The following is a 26552-nucleotide window of genomic DNA, read 5'->3' as shown; positions in this document are numbered from 1 at the left end:
GTGGCACATTTGCATTTATTGGGAACTTTTAAGAACTTTTTCTGCCTGCTTTGATTTACTTTTAGCTTACATTTTGCATTTTGCTTTTATTATTCAAAGTGCACATTTGCACTTTGTTTTTACTTGTAAAGAATAACCTAGGATCAGTGTTTGTGCAGATGTTTCTCTGTGCTCAACTTAAATCACTCAGGACTTTGGCTGAGCTTCTTTCAGTGAAGATGGAGACATTCTGCCTCCAGTATTAAACTTTTGATATGAATCATATTATAATTTATATAATCAGTTTTTACATTGTGGGGAAATGTCTTCATAGAGACAATGAGGTAAGGTGGTTTGAGAAATGCAGACTTTTTTGATATACAGTAGTTATTTGTGGTTATATAATTTAGATGATGGTGGCAAACAAACAATAATTACATGTATTTGTTGATATTCACTTAATTAATTCATAATATATTGAAAAGTTGCATGTAGCAGTCATTCCTAGTGATATCCTAAACCTATTATTCGATCTGAACAAACAGTGCCAGAGCCTCTGGTGTTTGTTGTATTCATCAATTCAAACCCTGCAAAGTCTATTAAAATATTCCAATAAGTAAGTAAGTAAGTATGTAAGTAAGTAAAGTTTATTTATATAGCACAGACATGTGTCACAAAGTGCTTTACAAGGTAAAAACACAATACAGTCATAAATACATCATAAAACCCCCGGTCTAATTAAAAGCTTTTTGAAATAAAAATGTCTAAAGCAGCACAAACAGAACTGAAACAAAAATAAAACACAAAACTACAGTAAAGAGACACAAAACCAACTGACGAAGATACAGAGCATTTCTGCAAAGACAGACAAGACTACCCAAAAATGACAGAATTGACAACAAAGTTATACAAAAACACCATAAATTCATTTTCCTAATCACCTTTCCAACCTAGGGCTGTTGTGCACTGTGCAGCCTATCCCAGCCTACACAGGGTGATGGGGGAGGAGTGGTAGCCGACCTTGGACAGGTTACTGGTCCATCACAGGGCTAACACAGGAAGACAGACACCAACACAACCACTCACATTCACACCTACAGCGAGTTAGAATCACCATTTCGCCTAATCGGCTTGCATTTTAGCCTGTGGGAGGAAGCCGAAGTATCCAGAGAGAACCCATATGGACACAGGAAGAACATGCAGCTCCACACAGTAGCAGACCAGGAAGTCTGAAACAGAAACGTTCTAGCTGTGATGCAGTCACCACTGCCCCCTGAATAGGACAAGATGTTGAATACAAGCATAGATAAGTCTCTCTCTCTCTCCCTCTCTCTCTCAATCTTTCTCTCTGTGTGTGTGTGTGTGTCAGAGTGTACCAGTGTATCCAAGTGACCCAAAATAAAAAACAGATTGATGGATTAGTGATCCTATTAGTTATTAATGACTTTTTGTGTCCTTTAAATGTTCACTCTTTACTATGCTAACATTATAGCATCAATGGACATTTTTATTCCATCTTTTAACATAATACAAACATGATGCATAAGTTTAATAACTAAGGAGCCTTCTTTCCACAATGCCTTTGCTTTGTTGCCAATATAACTTATCTAATTAGGGAATCTGACCACTTGTGATTTAACACGTGGACCAGAATGATATTCCTGGCATTAGTGCCTTGTCAATATGGACCAATACACCCAGGATCAATACTTTGTCAATATTTGTTTATCTCGCTGTGCATTTGTGTGTGTGTGTGTGTGTGTGTGTGTGTGTGTGTATGTATGTGTGGCTCTGTTTGTGTGTGGAGAGAGGGCTGCTTGCCAGCTGTGCAATCTGTTCAGTAATCTCTGGTCTGTGCACACACTCCACAATCTGCTCCAGTAAAACTAGCCATACCCTCGACACCCCCCCCCCCCCCCCCCCCAAAACACACACGTGCACATTGATCCTTCATTTCTGAAGGCATCAGACTTTAATCCTAAAATGAATTTCTTTTCAAAAAGCTGCACATTGTAGGAATACTACATGGTGTTTAAATTCAGCACAAGCACACTTCAGATTCTCAGTGGATCTGTGCAGACTCTTCTATAGACAACAAACCCCACTGAACATTATTGCTTTGTTTTCTCCCTCCAAGTATTCTGTAAGAATATTAAAATCATTGCTCGCCATGCACTGCTACTTCCCAGCAGCTAACCCACTCTCTTCCTGATTCACAATAACCCTTATCAGCCCAATTTCCCTTTTCTCTTCCTTTTGCCCATTTTAACACGCCACCCTGTTTGTTGTTTAAATGGAAGAGAGAGAAAATTGGCCACTTTTGCCGTTCAGAAACTCCCGCAGCTGTCAGTAATCACTGCGTGTGTGTGTTTTTGCGTGTGTGTGTATGCGCACGCGTGCTGCGGTAATGTGCAGTTACCACAGTAGGGATGCATGGGGTGGGGGCGTGGAGAGAGGGGTCATGGCGTGTGGCGGAGAAAGCGCTATTAGGAGAAAATGATAGGCCTGTCCCTGAAACTCCATTACACACCAAACACTTAAAAGACTGGACTGGCTTCATTACAGGGCAACATGAATCATGCAGCACTCACACAAGCAACCGGCCTCTCTCTTTTTCTCTGTGTCCCACTCTCTCCCCCAGCATTGCCTTCTGTTTAAACTGGAGGATCGCCAGGAAAGAGGGTTGGAGAGGGATGGAGGGAGGGAGCAGAGTAAAGAGGAGCAGAAGAGGCTTCAGTGTTGCCGAGAGCCAAGTCTGTTTGCCTCAGGTCTGACAAACAGGAAGAGGACAAGCAAGAGGAGAAGACAAAAGAAGAGTGGAGGGAAGGAAATGGGGGAGGAGATATATCTAATAGGTGAAAAAGAAAGGAATTTAAGAGAAGAAAGCTAAAAAGAAAAATGAAATGGGAGCAGAAGATAAGGAAAAAATTAGAAAAGTATATGTGGTGAGGAAAGAACTGAGGGAGAGATGTAATTAATATAGCAGAAAAGCAACATACAGAAGGAGTTAAGAGATGATGACGAGTGGAGGGGAAATAGAAAAGGCCATAAGAAATAAGAGGAGGTGAAAAGAAGAGCGGAGGGAAAGGGGGAAAGAGGAGGAGACATGAAATAGAGAAGACGTGAAATACACTATATTGACAAAAGCATTTGCTTGTTTGCCTTCACACGCATATAAATTCAAATGACATGCCATTCTTAATCCATAGGGTTTGATATGATGTCAGCCCACTATTCTACTCTGGGAAAGGCTTTACACAAGGTTTAGGAGTGTTTATGGGAATTTCTGACCATTCTTCCAGAAGCGCATTTGTGAGGTCAGATACTGGTGTTAGACAAGCTCACAGTGTCTTCTCTAATTCATCCCAAAGGTGTTTTATCGGGTTGAGGTCAGGGCAGTCAAGTTCTTCCACACCAAACTCATTCATTCATGTCTTTATGGACCTTGCTTTTCTCACTGGTGTGCAGTCATGTTGGAACGGGAAGGGGCCATCCCCAAACTGTTCCCACAAAGTTGGGAGCATGAAAGTGTCCAAAATGTCTTGGTATGCTGAAGCATTAAAAGTTCTTTTCATGGAAACTAAGGGGAGAAGCCCAACTCCTTAAACACAACCCCACCCATCAGATTGCCAGACAGAGAAGCCACCCTAAGGAACATGTCTCCACCGCTCTACAGTCCAGTGGCAGCGTGCTGCATCTGATGCTTTGCATTGTGCTTGATTATGTAAGCCTTGGATGCAGCTGCTTGGCCATGGAAACCCATTCCATGAAGCTCTCTACACACTTTTCTTAAACTAATCTGAAGGCTGCATGAAGTTTGGAGGTCAGTAGTTATTGACAGTTATTGACAGAAAGCTGGTGCCACTAATCCCACTCATCACCTTGTGGCTGAGTTGTTGTCCTTCACAATCACTTCCACTTTGTTATGATACGACTAACAGCTAACTGTGGAATACTTATTAGCAAGGAAATTTCAACTAGACTCTTTGCACAGGTGGCACCTTATCAAAGTCAAGTCAAAGTAAACTTTACTCACCAAAGTAAAGAGTGGGTACACACAATAATAACATGGACTGAACCACCACTTACAACCACTGGCATAACTACTGTATAATTTATCCTTATATCTCACTGATCTCAACTGCACTACTGTAAATGCTGTATTGATAATCATACTGTACAATACAACAATTATAGTTTTACAACTGTTTATTAATACTTGCAATTGTATATTGATAATGTGCTATAGTTTTTCATATTTACAACCATACGTATAACCTGTCCGGGCCTGTCCATAGCTTGTACATTCACTTCAGTTATAGCCTATACATACTTATAGTATATTCATAACATACCTTCATACTGTGTACATTGTATCATATCTATAATAGATCTATATTCTGTAATATATCTATATTATTGCTAAAGCACTTTATGCATGGATGCAAACTGCATTTTGTTGCCTTGTACTTGGGACGTGTGCAATGACAATAAAGTTGAATTCTAATTCTAATTCTTGAATATACAGAGAGTTTACAGAAGCACAACAAAAAGCCAAATATGGCACATACATAAAGAATTTGAATTTGAGTTTAGACACCTGTAGCCATGGAAGTGATTGGAAGATGTGAATCCAGTGATTTGGATGGGTGAGTGAATACTTTTGGCAATATAGTGTATGAGTTGATAAGAGAAGTAAAGGAAAAGTAGAAATTAAGTGAAGGATGGGGGCATTTAAGACAGAAGGAAAGGAAGAGAAGAGAAGAGTGGAGACTAAGAGAAGAGTTTAGGACAACTGAGCAAAGGAGAGAAAACTAATGAGAAGCCAAAACTACGAGAAGCACGGAAAGCAAGGGAGGGGGGAAAGTAGGGAAGGAAAGGAATGGGAGATAAAAGAAAGTTTTTATTTTTTAACAGCCCTCTGTATCTTTAGTATCTTTATTACATCCATACAATATTGATTGTAAATAAGGTTAGCACGTTGTTAAAGCAGGCCATAGAAAAGGCATCATACGTTTTGTTAGAAGGAATTGGAAGAGGGGAAGACATCACATAGCACTAAGTAGGGGAAAAAAATAGTAGTTAGAAGAAGAAAGGAAAGAAAACAGTAATGAGTAGTGTTACGATTTGGCAAAAGATGGATCCAAAGAGGAGACTCAGACAGAAGTTGGCAGGTTTAAAGTGTTTATTGTCAAGGAGTGAATGGTTTACTGATAGAGAGTAGTTGGCAGGGAGATTCAGCAGCACTACAGGTTTGTACACAGGAGCTCTGTCAGAAAAGAGATAAGGAATTAGCAGGAGTCCAAGAGGAGAACTTGGTTCACTTGTGATATCTTGATAGCTAATAACAGTTTGTGGTTAGGAATGAATACAGAGTTGGAGGGAGTTTGTGGGCAGCTGGTGGTTATCCAAGAGTTGGCGGAGATGGCAGATGGAGAGCGGGTAGGCAGACGAGCAGGTAACTCCTTCCTTTGACAGGTTACAGAGAGATGCTGTCAGAGCAGGTAAGCAGAGCTGGAGGTTTCCACCAGCAACACTGAGGTAAGTGAGGTTTCTGTTTGGACACAAGAAGAGGCAGAATTAAAAGAAGCAGGCGATTACAAACAACAGGTCACTCAAGTGGCCTGATCTTCATCATAATGGCAACTACAATCTGGCAGAGAACTTTTGCGTCCTCCAGCCTTGATATACTCCACACTTGATTATCAGACAAAGGCAGGTGTAGGAAGGACTGCTCCAACAGAAATTCCTCCCAGGGGCGGGCCCAGAGAGAGGAGCCAGCAGAGCTACTCCACCTGAGACATAGCATTGCAAAAAAAGGTTAATGAACAATAAAAACAGATATCCAGTCCAGCCAGCTGCCCCACGACAAGTAGATGAAGTAGAAGGAAAAGGGCACAAGGGAAAGAGGAAGTAAGAGGAAAGATTGACAGTTACAAGAGAAAAGATGCAAGAAAAAGTTGGTATGTAAGAAGAAAGCAATGTAAGAAAGGAGATAAAAGGAGGCTGGAGTGGAAAGTTGCTGAAGAGCCTGGAGAGCAGAAAAACGACATGGGGCAGGACAGGCTAATAACAAAAAGAAAGGAAATAAAAGGAGGAGAGTAGACTTGTTGAGGCATGCAGTGGTAGTGTGTTGGAAAGAAAGTGTGACTTCAAGTTGTCTGTGTGTGTGTTCACACTTGCCTGTGCCTCTGTCTTTATTCGCCTGTGTGACTGCACACACATGTGTAAAGACCGCCTGTTAGCATTTGCGTATGTTTGTAATGAGCATGTGTGAAGAGTGTGTCCCTATATGTGCACAGGCATAGCAAGCATGTGTTTTTATTTGCGTGCGTGTGTGTACATGTGTGTGTGTGCGCATGCTCCAGAGCGTCTCGCAGCATGCTGCCAAAGGGCCAGGGCAGGCAGCCAGACCCAGGGCACAGCATGACACTGCATCCCGATCTGTGTTGTGACTGCCTCAATTACCCATCATCCTGACAGAGAGAGACGGAGAGAGCGAGAGGGAGTATGTGTGTAGCTGTAAACAGAGATGGATGATTCCTTATTCTTGTGTCTTTTATCTCCTGCAAGCTGATGTTTCCCCAATCTCCACTTATTTTTTTGAGTGTGCACTCATGTTCTCATCTGCTATTTCACAGACACTTAAATCCAAAGCTACATATCACAGTGTCCTCACCAAACCTTCTATCTCCACCTCTTTTCATGTTTTTCATCACACTGGCACAAGCAGCTGGATTACTAACCAAGCAAAGCTCACATCCCAAGACATTTGTATTACCTCATATAAATTTAGTTGACATAATTTGATTAATGAAAAATATGTTGGAAAATTGCTCCAGTGACAGGGCCCTCTGTACGCCATCTTTTTCATTTGTTTGTACCTATTAGAAAACATATTAAATAAAATGTTTATAAATATACGAGTCAGTATAATGAACACACCTAGAATGATTTTTTGGGAGGATCACTATACACCAAAACGTGGCAATACACAGACAGCCACAACACAACCAAAGGTTTCACTGCCAACTTCCTAATGCCACATACAACAAGAAAACCCCAAGAGGGCCAATATCTATGCCTTGAAGATGATAATGATAATGATAATCTTATTTGTGTGGTACATCTCATTATATTTAAACCATTGTTCAAAAAACATCAAAACCTGTATAAAATAATAAATAAATAATAAAATAATAGATAAATACATACAAACATGTAATTCAGCAAGTTATTTGCAACTGTTGTACTTCTCTCCAGATTTCTTTTGGATATACTTTTAACAATTTGAAACCAATTTGGGTTCATCACACCATAAGACCTGCTTCTGAGTCCAGCTTTTTTCTAATCTGACATACCTCAGAGGTTTTTTTTTTGTTTGTTTGTTTCTATGAGGCTCCTATAAGGCCTTTCCAGCTGAGAGAACATTTCTGATGATGAGGCTTCTTCAAACAGTAGATGCATCTCCCAGGTCCTGTGTCAGGTCTTTACTGGATTTTTTTTTCTATTTCCTTTAAGATACCATTCATTTGCTGTAAATAGATTTTTAGGGTTGCCACTGCTTGTTTTGTATTTTTGCTTGTTTTGTATTTTTGTATTTTACTTTGCTATAATTCGCAGCAGTGTGCTGCACTGTGTCCGGTTTTACTGCACACATTTTGCCTAATATCTTTTTGGGTATTATGTTGTTGGTGAAAAAATAAAATTTTTCCTGCCAAAATGTGTTATTCTTGGCATCTTTGGCAAACAATCTGATAGTAACAAAGTGGTTAAAGATACAATCAGTGTGTGTTTACAGGGAAGCAACATGGACAGTTCCAAAACCACCCAGATGCAAGTAACATTACCATTTGGGTAAGACTAACATGGGGGGAGCGTATTTGTAGGGTGTGAGCTCAGAACCTAGTCTGGCCCATCTGACCAAATATTTCATGTGTCCAGTGTATGTAGGTAAAATTGAACTCATAAGGAATTAGGTCAACAGAGGATTTAAGAAGTATATTTTTTTTTCTGGATGCTCTGGTGTTGGAAAAATTAAATCTTTGGGACTTTCAAATAGACTAGCAAACATCACCGCATTGACTTAAATTTATCTTTAGACAGCAAATGGTTTCGTGTGCTGGTAAATGATTCAGCACTGGCATTTCATGTTTAGCCAAGTCACCAATAGTTATTTTATCCTCTAAAAAGTCTGCTTTCATTGCATTCTGTATGTAGAAATGTATTTGCAATACCATACCAACCATTCCCATTTTATTACGGGGTATCCATATAAATGGGCCACCCTGTAGTATTCCAGGAAAACACATAGAAACATTCCTAAATAAATCATTCTTAATATTAGAACATTTATAAATTCTCTGTTATAAATAACAGAGAACAGGAAAAAATTCATTTCTAGAGTGCCAACCTTTCACTCCATTGTTGCTTTTCCATTTCGTGTTTGCTGTACTTACAAGTCTCTCTCCCCTAACTACAGTGCTGTCACGATGAGTTGTGTGGCTGTCAGTGGCTGGACCCACGTGCAGGACTCGAAGACAAAACATTAACTTAAACGGCAGCTTTATTTTCTGGTGAGACACACTTGGCGATACATAAACAACAACTTAAACTAACTAGACTGGAGATGCTGAAGGTAGACGACAATGAATTCACACACAACAAACGTGGAGGACGCAACAACTGGCAGGGAAAAAACACACGGCTTAAATACATACTGAGGTAATTAGGGAATGTGAAACAGGAGGAGAGCACAGCTGGGACTCAGACATGACAAGACAAGGGGAGGCAAAACTCAACACACTGACATAGTACACAGACTTTCAAAGTAAAACAGGAAACTGAACAGAAGTAACACAGAACCACAACCTAAGAACTAGAACACAAGAAATGCCAAGGAACTAGGGAGCTAGGAATACTAGCGACAGAAATCAAAACACATCATGAAATCAAGGAAAACTAATACAAACAGAAAAACACTGAGTCCACAGACTCAGGACCGTAACAAGTGCTATGAAAAAGGATTTGTCCCCTTTCTATTTTCTTGGTTTTGTGCATATTTGTCACGCTTATATGTTTCAGATCATCAAACTAACATTGGACAAAGTTAACCTGATTAAATACAAAATGCAGTTTTTAAAGGATGATTTCATTTATTAAGGGAAAAATTTATCCGAATCTAGCTAAAAAGTAATTACCCCCTAAACCTAGTAACTGGTTGTACCGCCCTTTGCAGTCAAGCATTTGCAGTAACTGGTAACGAGTCTTTGACTTCAATGTGGAGGATTTTTAGTCCACTATTCCTTACAAAATTTTTTATTAGTCACACTGGAGGATTTTAAAGCATGAATGGCTTGTTTAAGGTTGTGCCAAAGCATCTCAATCAGATATGAGTCTTTACATAGTCCACGTCAAACTTCTTCTTTTCTTTTTTTTTTTCAGAGATGGATTTGGTGTGGTTCAGATCATTGCTACATAACGTGCTGCTACATAACTTAAGTGAACTTGACCTTCAGGGCATGAACTTATTACATTTGATTCAGCATTTTCTGGTAAAAAGCAGCTTTGGATCCATTATTTACAGCAAGTTGTCCAGGTCCTGAAGGATCTTCAGACCATCACATTACCACCACCATGTTTGACAGTTGGTATGAAATACTTTTTATGTTAAGTTTATGGCAGATGAAAAAGAATGCAAACCTTCCAAAAAGTTCAACATTTTTTAGTCCATGTGATATCTTTCTAAAAGGTCTTTGGGATCATCCAGATGTTTCTTTTTGGCAAGTGTGAGATGAACCTTTGTGTTCTTTTTGATTAGCAGTGGCTTGCCTGGGAACTCTCCCGTTTATCACCTATTTGCCCAGTCTCTTTCTTATTGATGCGTCATGAACAATAACCTTAACTGAGTCAAGTGAGTCTTGCAGTTCTTTACATGATGTTCTTGGTTCTTTTTTGAGCTCCAGGATGAGTTTTGAGCTCTTTGGAAGTTTCACCACTGTTTTATCCATTTGTAGATAATGGCCCTCACCATCATTCACTGAACTTGGAATCCTAACAAATAGCTTTGTAACTCCTTCCAGACTGAGAGATGTATATAATTTTGTTTCTATCGTGATCTCTGAGTTTCAAGTTTTTGTGGCTTTAGAGAGGGGATTAGATCAAGTGGAGATTACAAGTTTTGTTAATAGTATTTTGTGTTTCCTAGTGTTTAGTTAGTTTAGTTATTAGTGACTCCAGGTTTATTAGTTCCTCCTTGTATTTTCTTCTTGTTCCCTCACTCTTGTCTTTGTGTCAGTCCTGTCCCTGCATTTATTTTCTCTGTGTCACGTTTGTCTGTTTTATTTTGTTAGTCCTTGCCCCTGTGTTCTGTTTTACTTTCCCTAGTCTTGTATTTTCCAAGAGTTTCAGCTGCTTTCCCCCAGTCTTTCCTCTCTGCCCCAATAAACCCTCTGTGTATTTATACTTGCTGTCTTCTGTCTTTGCCCAGTGTTATTCTGTTCCATTTCTCCATGTCCTGTGAGTTTTTACTTCCTCTCTTGAACTTTGTTTCTCATTTGGCTTTGTCTTTTGCCATATTCTCTTCACATCAGCTTAGATAAATGACTCGCCTTTTGTTTGGCCTCAACCTGTCTCTCTGCGTCTGCATTTTGGGCCCTCACTCATCAAACTTGGCATTTTCTCATCTGTTTTTTTGCATTGTGTCATGACGTGTTGCATTTTGAGATTTTTTCTTTTAGCCTACTTCACTTTGTCGGACAAGTTTTATTTAACTCTTTTGAATTTCTTGATTCAGTAGGTCTGTCAGTAATCAGGCTTTGGTGTGGCTTGTGAGAAATTGACCTTTCCAAAATTTAGCTTTCCAAAAGAGTATGGTTAATCACAGTGCATTTTTAATGTATCTACAGAGGAACTTAGTTATTCACATAGGATCAGCTAGATTTGGAGAGTTTTTTTCCCCTTAATAAATAAAATCATAATTTAAAAATTGCAGGAAGGAAGTGAATATCTTTTTCAGGCATTTGCTAAGAACACAAGCAATATGTATTGTTCCCAAAGTAATAAAACTTAATACATATATTAAGTAGAGTTTACATATAAAATACATACATGCTTTTTGTTTGTGTGTGTGTGTTTGTGCATGTGGGTGGGTGGGTGTTGGGGGAGGGGTCTTAAATATTTATGATATGCCATTTTTGGAATCCAGTTTCATGCATTTCTCTTTTTTCTGTCATCATGGCTCATTATTATAATTAGGCTGTTATAGATATTCATGCATGAAGGTGAGTCACTTTTAAAGATACTGGCGTGTACAGTCTCTCTCTCTCTCTCTCTCTCTCTCTCTCTCTCTCTCTCTCTCTCTCCTACTTGTATTTCATATTTTTTACTGATTACAGCGATGGTGCATGTAACTGTTCATTCTGACCGTATGCTCAGAAAGACAAATTAAAGGACAATTTTATTTTAATCTTAGCCTAACTTAACGCCAATAAAAGATTTTGGACAGCAATTTAATTTTAAATGTTACTCATGTGTAAATCTTCCAGTTACTGCTGAAGTTTAATATGAATCCTGGCAAATCCAAGACATCCAAGAGGCTGGAAAACAGCATCATGCGAAGTTGTCGTTGGCTTACTGTAATTCTGCCTTACATGTTCCATGGCAACTGGTCAAACACTTATCCAAAGAGTGCTGAGCTTTACACAGACTAGAAGTACTGCACCACAATTTGGTGAAGAACCTTTTTTTGTTTTAGTTCTTTCAGTTACAAAAATTCAAAATGAATTTTCAATCTGTAGGAGTTGTAGGAGTAGATACGTGACATAAAAATAGCAATGCTTTTAAAAAGACTATAAATTAATTGACTGGAAAAAATTCACAGAAGGTAATGTTTTATGAATTACTTATTTTCTCTTTCCAGCCACAAAATATATTACCAGGTAGAGCTTTGGAAGTCACACAATATGCAGTACTATGCCAATGTTTTAGTCACTAAAAGTAAAGTGGAGATGCTTTCAAATATAATTCCATCAATAGGTTTTATTTATCGCTTCCAAGAAAGTGGAGTAAACAGAAAAAAACAAACCAAAAAAACAAAATCAAATCAATTTGGCATGACTACCCTTTGCCTTTCTGACAGCACTGTGCCGAAGACACATGCACTCACGCAGCAAAACAGGCTGTTTGAAGTGTATTGGAGAACTTGCTAGATTTCTTCTGAGGATGTAGGTTGTGTCTCTTCATGTAATTCCAGACCGACCAAAGACTCCCTGTTCGCCTCCCAAGAAAATCTTTATTACCTCTTTTCTACAACTGCTGAGAATGATGCTGAGCCAGTTTTGCCTTTAACTTTTTAGAATATCTTTATGTCTTTTTATAGGTTTGACATTTTGAGTCCTTCATTGCTTTACTACCAAAAGTTAAAATCTCTGGGCTGCATATCCCCGTCATTGTTTGTCATGTGATAGCCCATCCCATAACCACAATGGTTAGTGATAGACCACTTCTGTCCATTTTCTTGCAGCTTTTAAATGCTGTTAACTTGAAGATTTTAACGTGGGAGTCTACGGGGACTGACTTGCTTTTAGAGCCTGCGTGTAAGAAATGAAGTTGGCTTCATTTTTCAGTCTTGAAGGTTGCTGCTTAGTTGTAATAGGACACAGATTTTGGTTGTTTAAGTTATGGTGCTTGTTGAAACTAGCATGGTAAAATGTTTCATGTCCATGTAGCATTTCTTGAGAGCATTTGTACCTTTTCCAGTATGTCCTTCATTCCATTTGGCATCTTTTGCTACTGTGGGCATTGTAGAATCTGCCAAAATAGGAGGATGACTTGACACTGAAGTTCTTGCTCCATACCACACAAGCTCTTAGAAACAACTGAGATGTCCACATTTGCAGTTATTCTCTACAGTGGGATGAATTAAATTTATGCAGCACCTGGGATCATTAACATTTTTTATCTCACCATGGAAGTGAAGTATCTCAATGAAGGATTAGATGTTTCATCGATGCGTCTACAACACAGTCAGGTCTTTCTTTGCTGCTCTATTGCTGTGAACAGATAAGCTACGTGTGCAAGTGAAACAAGTTGAGGCTGGAGAAAAAAGCGACAGCATCAGTGAGCCATCTTGAATTTGGCTAGGGTTAGTTGGTTACTATGGCTACCATATATGTATACATATGGTGTATATACCAACTCTTGACACACACTTCTTTAGACCTGACCTTCTTCCCTCCCTCCTTCACTATCATAGCTTCACTCACAATCGGCCCTCTCCCATTCTCCTCCCCACCAGCATAATGACATTTGCATACAGATGTCTCACTTGTGCTGATAATGCATTCACCAGTCTGTGTGTGTGTGAGTGTGTGTGTGTTTGTGTGCAGTTTGCAACTGTAATCAGCTGACATCCGAGCACAGGTTAAGGCTTCAAGGCAGAGCAGCACGTGCAACCTTTTGGGGGAAAAAAGTCTCATTACTGTCATTATCGGTGTCATTATCAGAAGTAAGACAGCTTCTTTGGCTTGGAAAAATAGCAGCAGAAAGAAGGCTCCAAAGTGTGTGATTTGGGGGAGGAAGTGAGGATGGAATGATGGGGGAATTGAGAGAAAAAAAACACTCCTTCTACTTTGCTGGAACAACTGTGCCTGGCAGACAGAAGTAAAAAGAGGATTGAGTTGAACTTGTCAGGGCCAGGTTCTAAATCTGTGGTCCTTCCCCCGCCCTCCCTCTGTCTCTTTTTCTTCTTCTTCTTCATCTTCTTCTTGTAGCATTTTCTTCTCTTGCCTCATGAAACAAGCCACCTACACTTTAGGACATCTGCTAAGCTGATTTTCTGGAGCTTAGCAGCACCACAGTGGTATCAAAGAGATTAGGTGAAACAACATCCAACTCTGGCTTTGTGCTGTGTTTCAATAATGTAGCGCCGTGCGACCATGCGCAAGTGTTTGTTGTGCCTGTTTTGCCTCCAGTGCACGCTTTGCTTTGCTCGCTGGCGCGCAAGCTCGGCTGTGTATGTGTGTGGGTGTGCGTATTATGCCCAGTGTTATAGTGCCATAAGTCACAGAGCTGGTGTAATACAGTTGGATCTGGAGTGTGAGCACTTTTTGTGTGTAAGGATTCAGAAGGCATAATCAGAGAGCTGCTTCAGAGGATCTCTCAAGTCTTTGTTTTTGAGCCAAGCCCATTATCACTGGAGAAAAATCATTTCCATAAAATAAACTGGTGTTTGGCTGCGCTGGAATACACTAAATGTTAGGACTTACTATTGCCTAGCGAGGCCTTACACTAATGCATACTTGTATTTTCCTTCTTCTCATGTAGATATGCACCACATGTGTTCGCTTGGTGTTCTCCTGCCATACATTTGGTAATGAAAGGGGTGCTTTATGAAGCAAAGTAACTATACTGAACTGAATTTATGCATGCATGATGGCTAACACTTAGTAACTATCCACACACGTAATTAAGTAGTGAAATGTAATAATGTCATTTATCCCTCTGGGTTTAGGGTTTAAATAATTGCTGCAGAGTGAGCCTACTGTGCATTATATTTGTGTGTGTGTGTGTGTGTGTGTGTGTGTGTGTGTGTGTGTGTGTGTGTGTGAGAGAGAGAGAGACAGAGAGAGAGACCATGGTTGCATGCTTTCTTTTTATTCCTAGTGTGTGAGACAGAGATCAAGAAAGGGAGTTCTCAATTAGTTTTTTTCTTTCTCTCTAGCAGCTTTCACTTTTTTGTGTTCACTAACTAGAGAAAAAAGAGTGGAGAGGGGAAAAGAGGGAGCGGGAGGGAGAAGGAGGGGGTGAAAGAAGAAAAGAGAGCAAGCCAAAGAGCGTCGGGTGCTGTGTCAGTCTGATATTTTCCGTAGTGACAGCTGGGCCCAGAAGCTCAGACCCTTTTCTTCTGGCACACAAAGCCCATTAAGTATGCCACTCGCTCAATGGCCCCCGCAGCCTCCAAATTGCTCCAAGCTCCTCCCTAAAGTGTGGCAGCCTTTGTCATTGTAATCAGGCCTTGTTTTTGAAGTGCTGCCTGTATTTACCGCTGCTTGGGCTGCATATTTGCCCAGCCTGCTGCCGCTGCTGCTGCCCGGTCTGAGAGGGGACGAGAAACTGTACGTTGAGAGGGCTAAAAGACAGGGAGGGAAAGATAAGAGACGGAAAGTTGGAAAGAGAAAAAGAGGAGATGGAAGCAGTTGTCGACATGAGTAGAGAGAGAATGAAAGGATGGGAGGGGTCAAGTGTGGAGAGAAGGTGCGGCGACTCCAGTTGGAGAAAGGGAAGTGAAGAAATCAGCCTGGAGAGGCCTGGAAGAATTTGACTTATCGACTTTGGAGGGTGACAGGGGGTCAGGCGGGCGACCTCAGCGGGGGCACAGAGTGTAGGACGCAGGGGGGAGGAGTGTGATGGGATGCTAGTCTGTACCACTGGGTAGACAAGGAGGGGGGTGGAAGGGGAGGGCTTATTTACAACTCTGATGCTGCATTGTGGCTCAAGCTCACTTTAAGATATTCATATTCGAGTCAGAGAAAGAGAGAAAAAGTCCTGCAGTGTAGATTTGTGTAAGTGACAGGCAACGTGACAGAGCGGTACAGAGGACAGACAGAGGAGCAGACGACGCAGAGGAGCTGAACGACGTGATGCCTTTTGGCAGAGCTGCCCCCAACTCCTACCCACCCCATGGGGAGGCTCAGGCTGCGGATGGGGTTGGGTACGCAGGGGAGGGGTCTCTAGAGATGACGGTCATCAGAAGTGGCATCCAGACCAAACTTTGTCTGTCTCTTGGCCTTTTCCTTTCACTCTGAATGTATGTGTGTGCACGCCTGTTACAAATTCATAACTCCCACAAAAGACAGAGGAAGGAGAGGAATCTGTGAGTAATGAAGAGCTACAGGCAGCTTGTGTCTTCATCATGCTACAACAGCATATATTTTGACTGCATATGAGTTGATTATGGTAGAGAGTTGGTTCACAGTTTTAGAGCTAAGTGCACATTCGAGGTGTAGATTAAAATGGATGTTACTTGCCATTATCTAGAGCTCACAAAACGTCTGATATAGATATGTCATTCTATGTCAAACATCTGACCTCTTACAGATTGTTGTGGATTGGATAAGCAGATGGATGGATGAAAGGAAACAGTGATATAAATATATGATTATTCATACACAGTATTTGCATTGACGTTTTTTCCAATTTGCAGTGCTGCCTTTCACAAATGAGGGCCACTCTGCATCATTTTTTTGTATTAGGTCTTGTTTAAAACAATAACAAATAAAAATGGTAAATGTCAATGAGCATATACACAGATATAGATGTATCTGTGATATGCTCACTAACACTTGGCTTACCCATGCTCAAAACTTATCCATTAAGCTTCAAGCATGACAGCCAACTTAACTATGCTTGTGGTTTCAACCAGCCATGAGACTCTTAAGAAATCAGGGAGCACTTTGATTCCTTATCCTCAGTGTGGATTTCCTTTATAAAATATTGTCAGTTTCTCAGATAATGAGGTCAGTGTACGTCGAGTAACAGATGTTCAGGTTTCAGACGGCTCTCTACATCCAGTCTTCAGGCAGTCTTTACTCTTGGATCTGTATGATGTGAGTGTGGTCTACACCCACCTGATATTGACATGTTCCATTTAGGAGGGGCAGCCAATCAGAAGTAAGGTGGATTACAGAGAAGGGTGCAGTGTTTCAGTCAGAGGTTGAACTGAAAGCCTGCAATAAGGATTGTTCTAAACCATGGCTCATTCAAAGTTATTATATTGTGACTTGTATCTTATCATTGACTATTATGGCACGTAATGGTCTTTTTAATTTTACTCTTTTTGTATACAACGCTTTGTAAATGTTTGTATGTGACATGTGTTTAATAAATAAACATTACTTGCTTACACCTGAGAACCATGGGAACGCCAACTCTGTTTCAAAATGTCAACATTTTAAGACTGTTTGTGCATCTATATCACTTTGTCACATATCCACAATACATAAAAACAAGGAAATTCAGAAATTCAGAAGCAGTCTAACATCTATAAGATTTTACTCTATATGCTAGTCTAATGGCAATTATGATTTGTTTTTATCAACCAGTTGAATTCGTGAGGCTTAGCTGTCATGATATGCGCTTCCATTGTAAGTGATGTTGGACATAGTCCTCATGTCACCAAAAATACATGAGATAGTTTAGGCAAAAGTAACATGGCTCTCTGTTTGTATCTGCTTTCCTTTTGCTCGGCAGGAACAAGTAATAGGGAAACACAAAAAGGAAACAACTTAAAGCAGACTTGAAACTATTAAGTGAATCAAAACATATTTACTGTTTTGATTGATCTATAGTTCAGTCTTCAAAAGTGTGAAGAATACCAAACCCTGAATTCAAAGACATCACCTTGGATTCTACTTTATTTTCCCTCAGTCCGTTTAACATTTAACAAAACAAAGTGGCGGTCTTTAAATCTTAGATGCAGAGCTCTTGCACGGCCTGTACATGTAGTGCCCAGTTCTCCATCAGCATTTCTGCTTTCAGATAACGTCCTGCTGTGATCTTCTCCATGACAAATATCATCTTAACCCTTTCTATCAGCTGAAAGATAGCAAAGCTTTGCTTTCCTACAAGCAGCAGAAGAGATCTGACTGGATGATTTTATTTAGTTAATCTGCAGATTAATTAACAATGCAAATAGTCATTATTGGAAGCCCACTTATTTTATTAAAAAATTTGAAGTCATTTCTATCAGGAGATATTGCAGTATGGGTGTGTTGTTATTTTAGACCAGCCTGAAAAAAGTGAAGCTGTCCTTTAGCAAAACACAGCTGGGTGGACATTTAAAATCATGGATTTCTCAGAAATCCAAGCACTAGTGGCTTATCTGTATCTAATGAAAGCTGACAGATATGGGTATGATCAAGATGCATGCATGTTAGAGAGAAAGAAGCAAGGTTGGGGGTATGACAGTAAGAGAGGGGTTGGAGGGAGGGGGCTTGGAGGAAAATAAAGTCGTCATGTTATGAATCTGATTGTTGTCACGAGAGTGGGTGCAGGACTCTGGTTGGTGTCCATCTGTGCCGAAACCAGGATGTATTTCTGTGTCAAAGCAAGCGTGCATCTCGTTGCAATTTTTAAAAAAAAGAAAAGAAAGAAAGCTCTTGATTTTCCTCTTTTGTTACTTCAAACACAAATGTGCTCGTTCATTAAAGAGAAAAACTTTTTCCCTTCCGGTGGAGCACTGACCCTTATGTCTTTCCACCAGCGCAGCCCAAAGTTGTTCCAAATCGAGATGCTGAATAATGATAATGAAAGCGTAGGAGTGAACATTTAAGAGGACTTTTGAATAACGATGATGATGAAGATGGAGTGAAATTTCCATTAATTAACTCACGGGGGTCATTTTCTCAACAAGGTTCTGTTTCCTGTTCGTCCCTGTGTGTGTTTGTGTGTGAATTTGTTTAAACTTTATTGTCACTGGCTTCTCTAGGACAGCTGGAGGCTATGTCAGAGTTCAGCTGCTTGTTATACAGAGCAGAGAATGAGGGGAGAGCGGGTGGGGGTGGGGTGGTATGGTGTGGGGAGGAGTGTTCGCATTCATTTGTGTGCGTTTGCATATCCCTGTGAATGTGTAGTGTTTGTGTGTGTGTGTGTGTGTGTGTGTGTGTGTGTGTGTGTGTGTGTGTGTGTGTGTGTGTGTGTCTGTGAGTGTGTCTGTGCGTGTTTAGCCCTATCTGGGTAGTGGAACAGAAGGGTGAAGGGGGGTGAATAGTGAAGTTAATAGGCTAATGAGAGCACCGTGCTTAGGAAGAATACAAGAGGCTGTCTGGCATGGCCAGATAAAAAAAAACTTGCAGAGGCATTAGTGGAGACCCAGCAGTTCTCCTTAACGGCGACACGTTCTTTGTCCACGCACACCAAAAGCCACTTTAATAAGCAGTGAATTCATTATAGATTGGTTTCTCTCATTTTTTGGAGCCATAAAAGCAAAGAGATGGAGAGTGAAGGGATGTGGAGAGCAGATGTGTAAACTAGAAAACCACATCCAGCTTTTTAGGATCATTAGTTTCAGTTTAATGTTTAGATATGGTTAGCTTTATTGTTCACTGGATGATAAGAATAAACATGAAAACTACGCTTCAGTTAAAGGCTGTGGTGGTCAGATATTTGTTGACAGCATTTAGAACCACACTTCAGTGCACATTCAAGTCAGTTTAGCTTGGGGGCACACCGCTAAAACTAAAATTCATGTAGTTAGTTTTCTTTTATTCGATGCTGTTTAGTTCAGTAATCAGAGTTTGGGCTCAAATAAGCGGGTTAAGTTGATTTTGTTTTGTTTGATGTAGTTGGACTTCTATAACTTATAAGTAAGCATTTTAGTTTAATTTAGTTTAGTTTATGTCAGCTGGAACAGGTTACAGTCAACCTGCAACCCCGGTTAAATAAGCCTCCAACAGTCTGTTTAAGTCCATTTGCAGCAGCTGTTTCAGTTAGGTTTAGCTTAGCTTAATTTGATTTAATTTGTTGGAGTTTAATTTTGGTTGACTTTAGTTTTAGTTGACACAAGTTGAGTTGAGTGTACACAGTTGTTGTCAGCTGTTCAGATTTGTTTGTTTGTTTTTTGATTCAGTTATATTTACTTTGAATATCTTTAGTCTTCAGTGTTGAAAATTCAGGCTTTATTAAGGAAGTTCAGGGATTTTTATTTGGGCCAAGAGGAATGCATTTGTTGTGGTTTTGTTACATTTGTTACAGTACAAACAGGCTTGGAGCGAGTTTTGTGAATTTAATTTTGTTTTCTTTTGTTCTGGCTTTCATTTTCTTTTTTCCAGCTTGGTGAAACAATCATCGACTTCTTCCAATAATTCCTTTTGTATGATGAAGACTCTGGAAATTTGATTGTAGTCAGACGGTGTTAATTTACTGTGCTGTCACAGCTTAGTTTAGCTTAGTTTTTGGGCATTTTCAAAGTTTTTCCAAGACATCCAAGTTCTTTTTATTTTTGTTTTGTTTAGCAGCATTGATTCTTCTAATAATGTATACAGGGAGTTTAGCTTGGTTATTATTGTGCTATCTACTGTACAATATAAAGCGCCTTGAGGCGACTTTTGTTGTGATTTGGCGCTATATAAATAAAATTGAATTGAATTGAATTGAATTGAATTGAAGTTTAGTCGCTTACATCTACTCTGCTTACACAGAAAGGGAAAGTTGAATTCAGTGTCATTTAATTTATTTATTGTAACCATTCAAGTTTCGAAGTGATTCAAGCAAATGTCGTTTTGCTTGTTTTGCTTGAGTTTGTCTTATAGCTTACTCTAGTAGCACATAGTTATTTGCTAGTGAAGCTTATACTAGATAAGGGTAATGAAATTTAGTTTCATTCACTTCAATTTAGTAAAAATGTATCTGAGTTCAGTATTCAAGCTTCTAAGGAGAAAGCATAATCCTTTATCTCAGGCTAATTATGTTGAGTATATTTAGTTTTTTATTTAATTTTTATTATTTAGCTTGTCAACATAAAAAAAATACAACATGTAAGCTACAGTGTATTTGTGTTTATTAATATAATATATATATACATATATACATATATATGTATTGTTTGTTTAGTGTAGTTTGTTTTGCGTTTGTTTTGTTTCGCGTTTATTAGCGAGCAGTGATTCATTTATTTAAACTCGTTGTAGAGGATGAAGGGAGGCTAAGCCGAATCTTAGATGAGCTGGTCTTACATTAACACTACAAATTTCAAAGTGTAGACAAGCACACGCCTCCATGAAAGGAGAGGATATTGTTTGGCAATGTGCAACTCTCTTCAACAAACAATAGCAATAAGCAATCAGAACATTAAATGTGCCTGAAAAGGCTGTAGAATGCGTTGAGGTTGCTTTACCCCCCATTACATCTTGGAGAGATGGGGATGGGGGTAATGGGAGCAAGCAATGGGAGAGCTCATTATCTGGCAGACCATCTGCTATTGGGAGGGAGAAACTGTCTGTCTGTCCCAGACACAGACACTCTGAATAGGCCTGGAGTTCCAGTGAAAATGCTCCTCTAACTTCCCCAAATTAGCTGTACATCTGGTACATTTGGTCACACGTGATGTGGGAGGCTGGTGGAAACTGACCAATCATATTTTTTTTAAAGAAGAAGAAGAGAAGAGAACAGAAAAGAAAGATGTTGCTAACATAAGCAGAATAAAAATTATACCTCGCTTTACTTCCATGTTTGTTTACAGCTAGAGTCATCATTCTGCAGCTCGGTTCTGCTTCGTTACGTGTCCATGCAGTTGTCCACGAGTTTGTGGTGGACTTATTTGCGATCTAATTCCGCGAAGCTCTTTGTGCAACACGTCTGAATCTATGTTTGATGTCTGTGGAAGTTTTTAGTGCAGCAGCGTGTGCAGGTTGATGTAAATGAAGCAGATGAGCGTTTATGTGCATTCAGTCAGATCGCTGGGGGAGCGTGAGTGTGAGAAGTCGCCGGGCGCAGCAGATGCTCTTTGTTTCGGTTTTTCGGGCTATTGTTGTTGAAAGCTGACACTGAAGGGGCGGGATTGGCTCCAGCTCCGGGCAGCAGGACAGCCCTCCTTTCTATTGGCTCCCGTGTGTGTCAGTCAGTGGTCTATCACCGCCCCTCGTCACTCCGTCGGGAAGTTGAAGTAAAGTTTGAGTAACTTTGTTCGGCTGAAGTAAACTTGCCAGCAGCACTTGAAGGCCGCTGCGGTACTTTTCAGAGGGATCGAGAGAAGGAGGACCGCAGAGATGAAGCTGTGCCGCACTTTTCTAGGTTCGTATCGCTCACTTTTTTAAACTGTAGAGGAGCAACTTTGAAACTTGCTGTTTAAACTTCGTGTCTCGGCATCTCCGTCTCACTTTAGAATCATTCGGCAGTGCTGACGCAGATATAAGCAGACAGTCAACAGACACGCCGCGGAACTTTGTTTTAAAAAGTTGCAGCATCTCTGCTTGCATCCAAGAAATAAATAAATAGAAAATAAAAACAACAACAACAACAACAAAAAATCCCTTTAGAGACATTGTGGCCATCGCTGTGCTGGATTAAAAGAGGCTTAGAACAATGTCTGGTTACACCAGCCGTAACTTTAAAACTTCTCCGCGGAGCAAATTCGTCGCCTGCAAGCATTTCTAAATAAACTTAAGAAATGTAAACTTGTCCTGAGCACACAGCAGAGCTAAACTTCAGCCTCTTCGGATAAAAACTGGCCAGACAAAGGACAGTTGGTCCCTGGGGGACCGTGTGGCCCCGGTACCATGGGGACACTGCCAAAGCTGCGGGCTTATTAAAAAGTTTTTTTTTTCTCTTGGTGTGTGTGTGTGTGTGTTTTAGTCTGTCGGCTTGTTCCATCTGTCGAGGGACTATAGGGGCCTCCCCCGGTCCCAACCTAAGCGCTCACTCAGCTGCTGCCCCCATGTAATATTTATACTGGCTGCCTGCACTCCGCACAATATAGCCACCATACAAGAGCTATAGTGCTGCAGGCCTCTGCCATCTGCATCTGCAGACACACTTAAGAACAACAGAGGAACAAGTTTCCCCAGCTCGTGCACCGGCTGCTCGATTACTCACACTTAGCCTTCAGAAGAAAGTTTTTGTTTTCAGTTTTCATTTCTTCAAAATAATAGCCACAAAGGGCAACCGATTACAAATGTTAAACTGTGCCACCTTAGGCTTATACAAAGTGACACTGTGTATTTTACTTTTTCTTTCTGAATAAGGTGAGTTTACCCGTGTCTTACCCTTAAAAATAAAAGGCAAGAACAAGTGAATGGCTTGATATTGTAAAGTTTTCAAATTCAAACGTATACATTAAATAGGTTTATTTTATATAGGTATATATTTTCAAAGTAAAAACGTGAATAGATCGACAATAAATACGAGTTGTTATATATTTACATTAAAGAAATATTTTTAAGAGCTTGGACTTATTAAAGTTGCATTCTGGTTTGTTTGTTAAGGATGAAATGATTGTACTTTATTTTGTCAATTTTTCCTTTCAAAATAACATAAAATGCAGTGGTGATGATAAAGTTTTAGACCTTTAAATGGAATAAACTTTAGTTTTGGTCATTCATTTTCATAGATGTGGCATTCCGTTTTGTCTGTATTAGTTTATAACCAGGGCAAATATGGTTCAGGTTTTATCCTTCAAAATAAAAGCCACAACAGTAAAAAAACAACAACAAAAAACCCGCCCACTTGATACACTTGTGACAGTATGTTCAACAGTATTAAATAAAGTTTACATGTAAGCATTCATATTATTAGTGTAAAATGATTTTACTTGAAATCAGATTTACCTTTTAAAATAAAATGTGAAAAACTGACAAGTTCGAAACAACGTTATCAAGGATTAGGACAAATGGAGCAATATTCCCTATTTTTAAAAGTGAAATATTATCGTTTTAAAAATAGGACTTTTGTTTGATGCCATTAAAGTTAGCTGATGGCAGATAGTTAGTGTCAACAGTGAGCAGGCAAAAGCCTTTGTTGCCTCAACAATGAGCTGTAGTAGATATTGTGGGCCAGAGCTGTCCACGGTTCTGAACACGCACAGAATCTCTGGAGCAGCACTTTGGAGCTGTCCGCAGTGCTGATAGCAGCGAGCGATTGTGTTTTGAGATTTGAGGCCTTTTCTCTTTTCTCTTTAACCGCCAGAAACCCTCCGTGTGTCTCTAGTTCACACCTGACCTACAGGCCTCAACTTTGCGACACCGGTCCACCCTGTGCTGGATCATGGCCCGGGATATTTCCTATTCCCCCCCTCTCTCTTTTGTTTATTCGGTTGTCGATGGCGTTGTTGTGAATCCCTTCTCTCTCTCTGCGTGTCTCTTTCTGCACACCACTGTCTGAAATCATACTGATGGCGGCGTGCACGGCCGGTGATTGATTTCAGCTCCAATGCATAACAATGGGATTTCACAAAAAGAGCCTGCTGCAAAGAGATAAGAATTTAATAGAATTTCTGAAAGCTGAAGGTTGGGCTTTTTGAATATTCCCTGCGTGCGCGGCGTGGAGACAGCAGATAAAGGATGGCATTTGTGGGGACTATTCTCAAATGGCTTGTAATGAATGGTTGTCATTTCCACTAATGGTTTCAAAACGGCAAAGCAAAAAGCACGATGTGAGCAACATTTGGGAGTGACTCCAAGTTGCTCTGTTAAGACCGGCTGTTTGTTGTTCGGAGCTGCGGCGGTCAGCCTAAAAACGATGAGCAGATCAGGAAGTGAGAGTGATTAGTTGTCTTAGTAAACTCCTGCTTCTCTTTTTATTCAAACCGATATCACACTTCAATCCTCTTGTCGCCTCCCCTGAGCATAAATATTTTTTTATGCTCGGGGGAGACATATAATCTCCCTCTCTGCCTATATGTCGTTAACCCCCACCCCCTTCTTCCCATACGGAGGAGTTATCAGATGCTGTCAGCGCTGCGCGCATATCCAGACTCTGCTACTACATCAATTCACGGTCCTCGACTAAAAAAAAAAAAAAAGTCCCCCTGAATGAATTATTGGACGGTACCACTTTCCGGGGTGCGTTAGGGGTGGTGAAGGATTACAGTAATGCTTTTGGGGGACATCAAGAACTTGTCAGCGGGTGAAATGTATAAGACATGAGCTAATTCTGGTGTCTAATATTGTGTTGGAGCCCAGAGGCGTAGAGATGCTTCACCAACGATTACACGCTGATAACGGTGTTTATGGGATGTTTGGAGAGATAGAAACTTTATTTTCATATGTGGGAAATGGCGCGCAGTTAGAGTCAAATCTGGTTTAGAGTTGTACGTTGCGCTGGCTTGAGAGATGCTTAGGAGAGAGGAAGGACGAAAGTCAGGAAGGTGTGTGTGTGTGTGTGTGTGCACATATGCCCATTGAGTTAGTGTGTAGTAAGAGGGGACCTCAAGCCCTGCCCATCTGATGCTGGAGGTTTTACTACAGCTTCCGTGATGTCATGGCAAAGGGCGGAGGGAGGAGTTGAAAGGGGCGGGTGGGGAGTTGAGAGGGGATGGGATGGATGGAGGGAGGGAGGGGGTGGTACAATGGCTCATGAGGGAAAGGTAAGTCAATATTACGTTTTTTCTCCCCTCCTCGCTGACAAAGGCAAATGAAGCCATGTTTTTTGCTTACAAACAAGTAACATCTTAACGCCCGGATACGGAGCCGTGCACCGATGCGCTGCGCAGGAGAGGCCGGTACAACCTTCAGCTCGCTCTTATTTATCACATCTGGACGTTTGGAACGGGATAGACGATTGCTTTTTAAAAGAAAAAAACAAACACACAAAGCTTTTCTCGGGATATCGTGTCTCTTTAAAGAAAACTACTTGGCCTGCAACTCTGAAAACAGAGCGAGGACGCGGCGCCGAAACCACAGAGGAAATATTATCGGATACAGGTAATCAGAAATGTTTTGAGTGTTTAGATCTGTGATGATTCATCTGGAATTACCCAGCCTTTGTGCGTGACTTTGACTCCGTGTGATATTTAAAAGCATCCCCCCACAGCGCGATTTAGCACCGGTTTAGTGTTGATGTCACATTTTTATATTTCCTAATTCCCCGGTGTGGATTAAAACTTACCCACAGCTGCGATCTCCCCACAGTTTGACCTGATTTTTTTTCTTCTTTTTTTCTGAGAAGTGCGCTCCATTTATTTACGTTGTCAGCTGCTATAAGTATTTTCCGCTCAGAATGGAGATGAAGCTATATTTTAGCCCCTTCCATGCTGCGTGTGTTTACACCGCCGCTGTGTAATAAGTGGGAATAAACCAACTATGGCGCTTTCTCGGAACCTCAGTTGATGCGTGCACTTCTCTGCCACTCTGCCCGTGTCGAATAGTTCATCATCAGAGTGTGGGGCTTGAAGCAGACACACTCAGTACGATGCTCCATCCTCTGCTCCGTCCTCTAGTTTCACCTTCCTGTCTCCAGGAATAAATTTGCTCGTTTACTGTACCACGTCCCACCCTTTCTAGTAAATTGAGATATGTGTGCAGAGTTTGTATTATTAGAAAGGTAGAGCAGCAGGACTCCTGTGTGTGTTTGTGTGTGGACAGATGGATGGATGGAGTGAGTGTGATTGCGAGAGAGAGAGAGAGAAAGGCAAAGGGAAGGATGGAGGGAGGGGTTGACCATTTGATCCTCTGCAGCAAAAAAACAGAGATGCTCTCTTCAAATGTCAGCCGCCTTTAGTAGTGCGCAGATAAATAAAAAAAAAAAAGTCCTCAGAAGCGCACTGGAAATAGACGCCACGGAGGGGAGCCTCGAGTGGCACGTTTCGCCGGATCTTGTCGGACTGTGGCACGGTGCAGAAAGCGAGCCTGTGCGTCTGTGCTGTTGTTTTTTTCTTGTTTTTTTAATCCCTCACACCCCCCACTCCCTTCTCTTGTTCACCCCACCTTCTTGCCTTGCTTAGATGGCCGCGTGATGTGTGCGCCTCGCGGCTTGTCAAAGCACCCGCGTCCTAAGATGGAGGAAAGAGATGAGGGGCTGCCGATGATGGTGATACACAGAGTGTTATGTCACCCGCTCTTTAAGTTTCTCCCCACTCCCCCTGT

The 26552-nt window shown here is 40.7% G+C and overlaps 1 protein-coding gene across 9 annotated transcripts in view; it reads left to right on the top strand.

Annotated features, from left to right (window-relative positions):
* Nucleotides 1–26552, top strand: part of myt1b (myelin transcription factor 1b) — a 136909-nt gene that overhangs the window by 67018 nt on the left and 43339 nt on the right. Inside the window, exon 1 of one of the 9 annotated variants that reach the window (XM_005462779.4) lies at nt 21629–21765. The exons of 7 other annotated variants lie outside the window; for them this stretch is intronic. In XM_005462779.4, coding sequence (XP_005462836.1) covers nt 21741–21765 — 25 coding nt within the window. In that variant the 5' untranslated portion in view covers nt 21629–21740. Of the gene's footprint in view, nt 1–21628; nt 21766–25069; nt 25392–26552 lie in introns of those variants that run through there. One more of the 9 variants, XM_019349655.2, reaches the window with a different exon arrangement.

The sequence above is a fragment of the Oreochromis niloticus genome, linkage group LG20, assembly GCF_001858045.2.
Source record: "Oreochromis niloticus isolate F11D_XX linkage group LG20, O_niloticus_UMD_NMBU, whole genome shotgun sequence".
Lineage (NCBI taxonomy): Eukaryota > Metazoa > Chordata > Actinopteri > Cichliformes > Cichlidae > Oreochromis > Oreochromis niloticus.
The sequence above is the reverse complement of the archived record's forward strand: the minus strand, read 5'-3'. Positions and strand labels throughout refer to the sequence as shown.